General features: G+C 38.1%; 1 protein-coding gene across 10 annotated transcripts in view; it reads right to left on the reverse strand.

Moving 5' to 3' along the window:
* The window catches only part of LOC134226232 (sodium-dependent neutral amino acid transporter B(0)AT3), a 161,348-nt gene that overhangs the window by 105,676 nt on the left and 43,597 nt on the right, over window positions 1–12,075 (reverse strand). For 7 of the 10 annotated variants that reach the window (XR_009983429.1, XR_009983422.1, XR_009983428.1 and 4 more), the window contains exons 2-3: window positions 4,567–4,792; window positions 2,756–3,219 (exon numbers count right to left, since the gene is read on the reverse strand). Coding sequence is in view for 3 of the 10 variants with exons in the window: in XM_062706855.1 (XP_062562839.1) it covers window positions 2,756–3,041 (286 nt within the window). In the remaining 7 variants the exon portion in view is untranslated. Of the gene's footprint in view, window positions 1–2,755; window positions 3,220–4,566; window positions 4,830–12,075 lie in introns of all 10 variants that reach the window. The other 3 variants (XR_009983423.1, XR_009983427.1, XR_009983426.1) reach the window with 1 other exon arrangement.

Below are 12,075 nucleotides of genomic sequence, written 5' to 3' on the forward strand. Positions count from 1 at the left end.
GGAAAGGAACAGCTTTTGAAGGCGTATCCAATTTGGGTTAATACATCAAATAGGGCATGAACCATTTTTTAAAAGAGATATCAGCCATTTTCCTAAAGGCCTATACACCAGGGAGTTCTTGGATGACCAGCAACGAAACAGTTACTGAAGGCATATCCAGTTTGAATCTACGGATTAAAAGGGGATTAACCATTTAAAAAAAGGTAACATCCCTTTGGCTATGCATGTGGACCTCAAGGCCTATACTCCAGGGATTTCTTGGATGACCTGGAATGGAACAATTGTTGAAGATGCACAATATTTTCTTAGTTCAATGGGTTTCTAAGAGTGCCTTCGTATATATTCACTTTTGAAGGTTAATTATGTTTAAAATTCTTTTTACGTAAGCTGGCGTAAAATGAAGTGACGTATAAAGAAGTGCTGTAAAAAGAGGGTTGAGTGTACCTCGAAGTTGTATAAAACCCAGTACTTGAAAGCTGTAATTGATTACAAAAGTGAACTCTGGAATTTAATATAGTCAGGGTTTGCAGAAAACGCTCTCAATAGATAACGAACAACGATAAAAGAGAGGCAAAAACTGTTCCGAATCATAACAAGCCATGACAACAAATTTATCAAACTTGTATACAAGTGCGAAAAAACAGAATCAGATAGGCAGCCCTTACAGAAAAATGGTGATTCTCGCTTTGTTTTCTCTCCTTTCGTGTTGGTTACTGTACAGCTGTGTAGAACAAGTTGAATTGCATCATCAGAGCCAGTTCTCCCCACATTTGGAGCTTTTTAAAAGAAATTTATCATGGGGTATAACATCCCGAATCAGTTCTCTATCATGACAGCTTGCGAAAAAAGTTTCTCGCGGTATGCTACATATCGTATATGTATACAGAGATGATAAGTGAGAGACTTGCTCTTTCTCTTTAGGATTCAATCCCTGAATATAGTCCTTTAAGCTTAAATATAAATAAATAGGGTTAACCACAACTGGTTGGTTAGGAATGAATAAAAAAACAAACAGAAAAAAAATTAATTTTATCCTAATATGAGTATTTTTGAGGTTTTGGCTTTTCAGTCTGTGGTTTTTTTAGAACAACCGTTTAAGATCTGTCCCAACGTTTCGGCAAATTGTTGTTGCCTTCATTCCACAATTTGCCGAAACGTTTGACAGATCTTAAACGGTTGTTCTAAAACACCCATAGACTGAAAAACCAAAACCTCAAAAATACTCTAACATTAGCAGTCGAACTCTCAATCTACTAAATATCTTAATATGTATCGTATTTTTAGACAAATTGTATTGAACTCCATTGATTGATTACCAGAGCCGTAGCGTGGATTACCAGCACCCTTGGCGAAAACTTGATTGGGCGCCCTTTTCTTACTAAGGATTCCAAAATGTGCAATATGACTTGTGATGCTGCAATTAACAATCAATATTCGGTGGTATGTAGATTACAGCCCCCAAGAAATTTTGAGATATTGTCTATTGCAAAATACGTGTGGAACCTCATAGAGTTGGCGGCATTTCTAGTTTTTCTATGGAATCTCTAAAAAATATCTAGATCGGGCTGAATGATCATTAAAATTACTGAAAGTTCTTTATTCTTGAATCCGCTTCTGCTCATTGAAGGAAGAAAGATTCAAAATCACCAATTAATTGCATATTTTCTTTATGATTTCTAGGGAAATAGGGACCAATAGTTGGGTTAATGAAATTCAAAATTGGATAAAAAAACTACTGGAGTGATTGTAATTGATTGATGATTGTAATCCCTCTATACAGATGTTACGGTTTGGCAAAGCTGTTATCTCCGACAGAAGGAACCTCCGATTCGATTGTAGACTCTTTTTACAAAAATAGATTTCCCCGCCCTTCCATCCTATTCTAGCGGTTTACATTTCGCTCGGATTGGCGGACCAACATATCTTTTCATACGATGTTGAACTTAATACAGGCGAAAGTTAAGCGAATTCTAAGACCTTTAAGTAGAATCTCAAGTGAACTGTTTTACCGTATTTTTATCAATTCATTCGCATTCCATTTTTGAAATTATTTTTTTTATTGATTTTGGAGTGTATCCGTTATTGGTGTCCTTATTTCCTCTCGTTTATTCTTTATTGTCTATCTATTCAGTATGTTAGAAATTCATTTTTTTCCAATCTAACATTATTCAATATTGTAAAATAAAAACATAAATAAATAAGGTATTTGATCATTTTCCTTTTTTACAATATGTCAACCCACCTACAACATGTGGCGGTTGGAGATTGCACGCGTAGCAATATTCGGCACAAAATTGGACAAAATTCAGCTTTCCAATCGAATCCGGTTCGATTAACTCCTCCGCTATGCTAGTGCCAACATCATCATCACTGCTCCGGTTCGGTTTCCATCGAAGAGAATATTCGATGGCATAGAGCCAACAAAAAGGACGCTATGTGAGTGTAAATTTCAAATGAGTTTCAATTAATTTGCCTTAGATAAATTTGCTTGCTTATTGAAAATTGTCCCAGCTCGTTAAACGACGAGGGGATGAGTTTGAGAAAGTGAATTATTTGCTTTCACGCGCACAGCTTCCCAACTGGCGCGAAGCAACTTTTAAAAGGTTTCCGCTTTTCCCGGAAATTTGTGTTCCTTGATGACTTTGACAACAGACGCGGAGCTTTGCCAAATTTTTGCAAATTGCTATTACAACGGGGATCTGGTGTCAAACCCACATGGGGACAAAGGCTCTTCCAAAGTGAATAATGAACTTACCTCCACCGTTTTGCTGGCACAGGTACGGAAACCGCCAGATGTTGCCCAACCCGACGGAGTATCCGATAATACTGAGGAAAAATTGCATCTTTCCGGACCAGGCGGCCCGATCTGGATCGCCATCGGGGAGACCGGCTCCCTCCCGCGACCCGACCGAGTTACGGTCCGGCGGCGACAGCATGATGGTGACACCGTGGGTGCCATCGCCCCGGGCCCGCGTATTGAGCGGTGCCATTTCGTGACCGTTGTTCCGAGGACCACCAGGGCCGTCCACCTTAGTGGTCATAGTTTGTACTAGTGCTGCCGAATGGGGACCGCCGGCGGAGGTGCGGCTTCCGAGCTGGACGTTGCTGCCGTTGGGGTTGTACCTCTAACGGTATCCGGGGTGCTAATAGTGGCGGTGGATCCGTTTCGTACCACGTGTCTGCTGGTTTTCCGTTTCCGTTCTCCAATGTCACGGTTTTCTGGAATGGGTGGAATACATAATATGGTAGAAGATTGTAAATTATTTTGTATGTAATAAGGAAAAAGGAATGTTTGGGAATTGGGAAGACATTTTTTTTGACAATTTAAGTTTACTTGATAGTTTGTATCTCCGTAGAATAACAAAGTTGTAACTAATTACCGAACGGTTATAAACCGATTTTCTCAAAACAAGTTTTATTCGACAAGTGTTGAAGCTTAGATGATCTCTATTGAATTTTATAACGGTCGGCTCCAGTGTTCAAAAGTAATGAATAAAATGTTGTTTGTTTGTTTACCTTCATTTAAGAGATTTGCAGCCCTAGGTTGGCTCATCTCTGTATTGAAATCTTGATTTAAACCAGAAAAGGTGATGTCTAAGATAGAAAAGCACTATTATTGCTAGCTGAATTAGTTGTTTTAGGAAAAAACTAATCGCGTGATTATAAAATTAATTGCTTTTGTGAGTCCATATAAATTTGCTACTCTCAAAAGGAAAGCTCTTGTAAGACATTCAACCTGTTGCACAGTGTGCTGGTTTTGCTAAATACCGGTGGAGAAGCGTGGTATTTTACTCTGTTCGGAATCTTTGCAAAACGTTTCCAAGTACATATAGTCGAGAAGGATGGGAAAAGCAGTGGAAATATTTATGCGAAAACATCACCCTGTCTAGTTCGTTAATGTAGCAGCCCCGAATTCTCGGAACCTTGGTTTACCCGTGTTCGGTTGGTGCACGAGTCCGAAGAGCATAGTAAATAATGGATTGGTGTTTTTCCAACTAGACGTGTCAATTAGGTGATAAGTGGTGTCAAAGCTCTGGCGAATAGTTGAATAGCGAAGCAATTTTTTCCACATTGAAAGTTTTCCACTGAACAAAAAAAGTTGTTCTTGTTCAATGTCATGTAAAGACTATTTCGATGGAAGATAATTACGCTTCGACACACCCCTTTAAAATAGACATTTTATTACTAATTTCAGTCCATTTTCCAGTTAGAATGACAGCATACCTTTTCAGTATCAGCAAAATAACATTCCTTAATTTTGAGGCTTAATTTCAAAGTGGAGTTCTCACTCTACAAACAAATGTACTGGAAAAGGTTCAACGTATTGTCAACTTGTAATCAATTATAAGAGTATAAGATATTTAGTTACTCGCTAAAACGTTTTTATATAGCATCATATTTACATTTCTGTGGTTAGAATGAATATTAGTAAAATCGTCGCTTAAGCTTGCTTGCGCTCTTGAATCATTTATAAACGAAAGTGTCAAAAACTTTCAACAATTTTGATAAAGGTCCAAATTTTTAATGAGTTGATTCTTTTCCGATGCTGTACGGAAGAGACCTTACCTGTCACGTGCCGATCGGAATGGGGGCGACGCTATCCAAAGTGAGGACCGGTGGCGGCTGGCAGCAGCTTCTGGTATGTTGTTTTTTCTTCGGCGTCTTTCTGCAAATTCTACAACTTTTTCAATTAAGCTTCGATCACTTCTCGGAGGAGCTTAACTTTCTTCACAAATGTTTGCCAAACTATCGATTAAACCACCTGCACCGCACGTATTGGATATTTTACTTGCTGCAGGGAAAAAGACGTAAACTCACGACTCACAACTCTGTAACCAATAAAACAAATCACTCGTGAAAACGCGACGTTCTTCGCCGGTACATGTTTAATCCGATCCCTTTTCGGTTTGTGGTTCAAACTGGATGATACACAGCGCTGCAGTCACTCGCCTAAATTTTATAGCCCAGTAGAAACTGGGTCACTGATTCTACTCGATTCATTCAACCCATCATCAGTGTTGTCATCAACTGGAAAAGTGGAAAATAAACTGTCGTCTCAGAAGATTTGCACTCCTCGAGTGAATTATGTTCGAATCTTCTTATTTTTTCTCTCACAAAAGCGTCGATTATTAACCTGCCTGAGTAGGTTATGAAACAGTCAATGGTGATATATTTAATCGTGTTATTCTTGCAAGTGGTTTATTGCAGATGTAGAAATAAAATTCAAGCTCAATAATTATTACAGACCTTTTTCTTCTTCTTCTATTTCAGCAACATTCGATTTTGGCAACAAAACCATTCAATTTTTGATATGGTTTCTAAAACGCGTGAATCTTATAATTCTTAAAAAAAAACTTAGATCCCAAAACCGGCGTAAACAATCATAAAATAATCGCGTAATTTTTTTTTGCAAGGAAATCGTTTAGATTCCGAAAACCTCGTAAAAAAGTGCCATAGTGTGGTCATTAGGCCAAATGGCCATAAGGCGGAACGGTCATTAGGAACGAACGAACTAAAAGGTCAATGAATGAGAATTAAGAAGTGAATAGTGAAAAGGGGGAAGTGAGAAGTGAGAAATAAGAAATAAGAAGTGAGGAATAACAGTGAGAAATGAGACGTGAGAAGTGAAAAGTGAGAAGTGAAAAGTGAGAAGTGAGAAATGAGAGGTTCCTTCGGTTCAACCTAGCATCCTAAAAAACCCTAAAGTAGAAAATATTTCTATATTTTTTTCCGGCAAATTAATAGTTTTAAACATTTAATGATTCAGAATTGCTTACAGTTTTTCCTCGGTCTAGTTGAAAAAAAATTCAAACTTGTTAAAAAATTAAAAACAACACTTCAAATCTTGTCTGACAAAATTTCGACTGTATACACTAACTATTTCTTGTACACCCAAGTTTACGCGGTTGGAATTCATTAAGTTCTCGATTAACCTCGAATTTGCTTCAAGGTCTTAATCGAGTAAAACCAAACTTTGAAAAAAAAATCTTAGGTGTATTTATAGTCTATTCATTACTGATAGCGACCCGTAACAGTTAAAATCAACAGAATAACAACATTGATCACCATTGAGGAGGTGAGCTTAAATTTTGGTATAATTTTTTGGTTTTCTGTATTTAATTCATCTTTGAACCATTATTGAACATCAATTTGTGTATGTTGTGAAAAAATATCCAACTTTTCTAATTATAAACATCTACATAATATCATCTCCGAATCATGAAATACCTCTGTTTTATTAGACTCCTCATTCGTATAATGTAATTCAAGTATTGGAGAACGAGGTTATACGCCGGAGAATATAACTAAATCAGAGATTGATTACATTCGGCATGACAATTGGTCCAGGGGGTAAGATTGAGTCATCAAGAATAATCTGCTGGTCAGATAACAAAAGCGACCAGAGCCGTGCCGTATATTTTAGTTCTCTTACTCTTGAATATATTCACTCACTCACTTTTCACTTTCTCAGCATTTTTTGTTTATTCTCCGGAGGTGGCCACCGTCAAGTTTCAACATACATGATTTTTTCCGAAATCTTAGTAAAAGTGACGATCCGGTGTCCGTTTTCTGTCGATTAAATTTTTATATTTACTGAACTACAGCGGTGCTTGATTTTGCCGAGCTAAAAAAAACTTAGCGTGTACGCACAGATAAACAGACATAACACTCGATAAATAGTTTTAGATTTTCATATCTGAAAATCGTATACTTAAACGATTTCCTATGAAAAGAAGATCGCAGATCTGAAAATCGTATACTTAAAGGATTTCCTATGAAAAGAAGATTGTGGTTGAATGGTAACACTTCGTGTTTGGTGTTGGAATGCAGGGAAATGATTTGTCAAGCTAATATCGAACCCTCATTTCAAAACACGGGGGCAAAGGGCAAAGTGGGTAGCAAATGAATATGATTAGCAATATATGAGCTTCAGTGGCATATCATTGGTTCGATGAAGAAGGCAACAATAAAGGGGGAAGGCAATCAGTCGAGGTACGAGATACTTAGAACCAACAGCCAACTCGCATCTTTTAAAAAGTTTATTCCTCGTGAAACTCGGAATTTCGAGATATTTTTCGGTAAATCAACCCAAATAGATTGTCCGGAAGTATCACACATTTAAGATGTTTAAAACATCTGTGGAAATCCAGCTCCGAGCGTGTGTGGTAATTGCGCATATTCGGTGCTTGTCACAATAAACTCGGTATATATCGAAGAAATGGTTTTAGACCCCCTTAGTCCTGCGTCGAATGGCTGCCGCCCAATTAGGCGTTGGTGTGTCTTGTCCAGTAACATTACAGATACTGTTACATAGTGATTGAATCAAATTTAATAGTACTTGCTCGTCTCATGGCAAGCGAATTTAACATTTTTTATGTCTTCTTTGCTCATTTTGACCGACCGACAATTTTTTTCAACTGTTACAAAATTTACATTTTTTTTTCATTTTTCACGATATGCTGACATACCAAAACTTTCATGTTGAATCTCTCATTCCGATTTTCATAGTTCATAAATACAAAAATTTGTTTCAATTTGTTTAATTACTCAAAGTTCTATTTTGATAGCTTTTACTCTATTCCCTCACTGGTTACGGTGTTTTGACGAAAGTATTTCCAGTAGGTGGTGATGGCGGGGCGAATTGGCGATTTAGAGTTTTTATGTGTTTGACTTCTCAAATTTATAAAATTTGCTCGGGCTAAAACAAATTTTTCCTAATTACATGGGAAATTTTTCTTCCGTGTGCTTTGACTTTGTGGTCACCTAACAAACATTTGGGGCGAGTGAAGCGCTTATTAAAACTAGTCTTCTTCAGCCAAAAATCTGGCTTACTCAGCTGAAATTGTTTGTTTGTTTGTCAATAATTTAGTGCCAAGAATATATACTACAGGGTAGTTTTTCACTTGTCAGATAAAATAGGATTCCAGATCCAGAAGAGTGTCTGGTATAGGAGTGGAGCTGGGGCAGCCCTTGTCCAAACATGAAAAAAACTTCTCTGTCATTGAAATGATGACACGTGGAGATTTTCGCCGGATTGTATTTGAAATCGGGCTGAATATTAAATTTTTGAAATGAAACTGTATGAAAAAATCTCCCGAAGAAGCATCTGTTGAAAACCTTAAGAAAAGTCAAAAAAATGCAAAGCGGCTTAGACAGCATTCTTTTAAAAGCAACACTAATGAAACATCTTATAGGGCCCTCCTTAGCCGTGCGGCAAGACGCGCGGCTACAAAGCAAGACCATGCTGAGGGTGGCTGGGTTCGATTCCCGGTGCCGGTCTAGGCATCTTTCGGATTGGAAATCGTCTCGACTTCCCTGGGCATAAAAGTATCATCGTGTTAGCCTCATAATATACGAATGCAAAAATGGTAACTTGGCTTAGAACTCTCGCAGTTAATAACTGTGGAAGTGCTTAATGAACACTAAGCTGCGAGGCGGCTCTGTCCCAGTGTGGGGATGTAATGCCAATAAGAAGAAGAATGAAACATCTTACATTTTTTCATGGGTTTCGTCCACTTCCTTTGTTCAGAGATTTTTTAAAACTCTTCTCAAAAATTCTAAAAGCAATTTAATTAAACACGGTAAGCAGCATGGAGTTGGACTTTTCTTCTAGTGTGTTTTAAGTGTGATATTACAAAATAAACTTTCAAAAAGAAATATTGTGTTTATTATACAGCCCCTTACCGTTTTAAATTAAATAGCTTTTATAATTTTTGAGAATAGTTTTAAAAATTTCATCGTATGGGTATAGGTTTTTACATTTTTTATAATATTTTGGAGCTCTCTGGAAGAATCTATGAAGAACGGGACAAGTTGAGATTTTTTTATTACCTCGTCTGACAACTCTGCAGCTGAAGATAGCTGATTAATTGGGGACATCGACATGTCCGGAAGAACTCGGAAATTGTGAAGTGTAACTGTTCCGGCGGCATTAAACTTCTTAAAACCCGCTGGATGAACATCGAGGTGAATGGGAGCTGATCTCTTTGCATGACTTTGCTTTAGAATTCGGTGGCGGTTTGGGTCGAATTCACCGAATTCGAGGAAATACTCCGATTGTTTGCTTTACCCATCTTGGATGACTGATCGTTGTTTGTGATGCTTTTCTTTGTAGATTGCTTACCTTACCAGTAGGACCAGGGAGGGCTTCCAGATCTCTTGGAGGGCTTTCCCCGCCCGAGGAGTTTCATCCGACCACTAACGAGAGCTGTCGGTATGGGAAGCTACTGGTTTAGGAGATGGCCATCTATGGCGATTTGAGTGAAGTCGGGAAGTGATGGGGAGGTTTTGTAGTATAACATGCGTCGTAGATGGCGGTCGTAAGTCTCTCAGTGAAGTGATGTACTCGCTATAGTTGTTGGAAAATCACTTTAATAAAGAATTTTTAAAAGTCTCTCAGTCAGCGCTATTGTAATGCCATCGAGGTCTCCTAGAGATGGTGAGAGGGGAGGCGTGGTCTGAGACCGAAATTGAATGGTGTTTGCTTTCATGAAGATCGGAAACAAAGCTCCACTTCAGGATAGAAAGATGGGACTTGCAGTGGTCATATCGATGACGGCAGCGGAGCGATCGTTGAAAAAATGGGTGTTAACCCATTGCATTGTTGTCCAAATACCAGGTCTGCTGCATCAAGTGCTCCAAGTATAGCAACACTTTGGACACAAACTTCGGAGGTCCGACTTGTAATCACCCCATGCCCAGAAGAAGAGAATACGAAATACATTTGAATTTCTTCTGTATACGCTCGGGAAACTTGTCTGAATTTCCACGCAAGGTAATCTATCTTCTTCTTCTATATAATAAAAATGAAATGGTCTGTGTTCGTATCTGCATAACTCGAAAACGGTTTGATTGATTTTATTTATTCTTTCAGCAAATATTTTCGTTATCTTAACCGACGGGTAATATTTCCTTATGCAAAAATCACGGGTAAGATGGAGTAAATCGTGAAAAACTAAAATTAAGAATCGTATGGAAAATTCGCATGGGAAGTTCACAACGCGCGTTTTCGCCTACTATGCAGGACAATTGTCCGTTAGCAGACGTTAACGTCTGCCGGGTCGACTAGTTCTAAATATCCACGAAAAATTCTTCTGAATATTTACAAGAAAATTTTCTGATTTTCCAAGATAAATTCATCTGATTTTTCAAGGGAAATTCTTCTTATTTTCCAAGAAATTTTCTTCTGAATTAGCACAGGAAAATCTTTTGATTTTCCGCGGGATTTTTTTTTATTTTTCGTGGGAAATTCATTTGATTTTTACTTCGAAATTTTCACGGGAGATTGCTCTGAATTTTTCACGAAAAATAGAACTACTGAATTTTCATTAGTAGTTCTTTTGAACTTCAACGGAAAATTATTGGAATTTGAATCTAATTATTTTCCAAGGAATCTTTCACGGGAAAAATGTCTGAATTTGTACAGAAAATTGTTCTGATTTTCCACGGGAATTTGATTTGAATTTTCACAAAAAATGCCTTCTGCTCAATTTCCACTGGTTATCTTATTCTTAATTGACACCCGAAATATTTGTAGACTTCTATGAGAAATTTAATATTATAAACGTTCAATTAAAACTCATCTGTTTTTCCACGATAAATTGCTTTAAATTTCCATGGGACATTTTTTTGCAGCAAACGTTAACCAGTAGTATCCAAGCTTTTGCTCCAGGGTGCAGAAAAAGGGACAAACTCTTGGAAAAATCATTGCAATTAGTATTCTATTTATTCGAATTTGTCATGCAAAGAAACTACATCATAGCTTCCGTTAACACCAGCTTGATGGGCCATCATCGCTACCACTCGTCGCTTGGTGCGATTGATTATTTTCAAAGTGTTGTCGTGCGCTCGAATTTCGAACATTTTATTCGACTTCACTTGCCCGTGTTGCGTTGGATAGTGAAAATTAGAAGAACATATGTAAATAGCCTGGACAAGTCTCAAGCGGTATTGCCAAAGAATGAACGGCATTTCGTGGGTCTATTTATAGGCGGAAATAAAATTTTCCTCCATACTTGGACATTTGCCATCAATCTAACTACGTAGTTTCACTACTTATGAATACAAGTAGGAAAACCATGATGCCACACGACAAAGTTGTCGCAAACATTCCAATTAGGCGTATGTCTACGTTGCTGGATGTCTTACTTTTTGTTTGCGACTATTGCGGCTATACATATAGTCTGGCTCTCATGTTGACCTTGTGATCAAAGGCGATAGAGTGCCGATACAGAAATAGCGAGTTCGATTCTTGGTGTTGTGCACTGTTGTGCATTCCAAGTTACTAAAAAAATAATACATTGATAGGGATACGAAGTTTCCTTGGTTAACTGTGGAAACGCTCAGCATGAAACACAGGCATAGTTCCAATAGGATTGTAAAGCCATGGCAGAAGAAAAATAAGATTATATAGTCTGGACATGTGCAAGTAATGCCTTATTTAGGTCACATTGTGCTATGGCAAAATCACCAACGCAGCATAAATCTATAAAAACTTGTAAGCCGTTGAAACCGAACATAAAAAAACACGTCTATTATTTTCCAATCCTGGTTCATAAAAGAAAGGCAGGAGGCGATCCATTACGGAATCCTTTTGCGGAACAGCGCGTCCTTGAGGCGTTTGAAAATGTTTCCTGCTATTGTCTTCTGCCAGCAGCAGCAGCAGCAGCCCGCCGTTGCGTGAGTAGGTATATCGTCTCCGGGTATTATGTCTAACTGCTTGGCCCCGTTTGGCTCTTAAGAACTCGTTCCTCGTCTACACAAGTAAACAATCGCGCACCAGTTCGTCATCGTCGTCGTCAGCTTGTTTCTTGTGACATGCTTTCGAGGGGTTGGATGGCCGTTTCGTTCGCCCTCCAAAGGACCCATTCAATGTTGTATGTGTGCACTGCTTTTGAGATGTAGTTTTTGCGTCGCTCTGGGAGTTGGTTTTTTTCCTCAATTTTTGCCCAAAGGGAAAATTTCTAGTTGATAACGATGATGATTATGTATATTGGAAAAACAAAGGCCAATTGTTCAGTTGTTTAGATCAATAGCAAAGTACTTTTCCAGGCTACTAAAACTAGTGGCTGTGAA

The sequence above is a fragment of the Armigeres subalbatus genome, chromosome 3 (genome assembly GCF_024139115.2).
Source record: "Armigeres subalbatus isolate Guangzhou_Male chromosome 3, GZ_Asu_2, whole genome shotgun sequence".
Taxonomy (NCBI): domain Eukaryota; kingdom Metazoa; phylum Arthropoda; class Insecta; order Diptera; family Culicidae; genus Armigeres; species Armigeres subalbatus.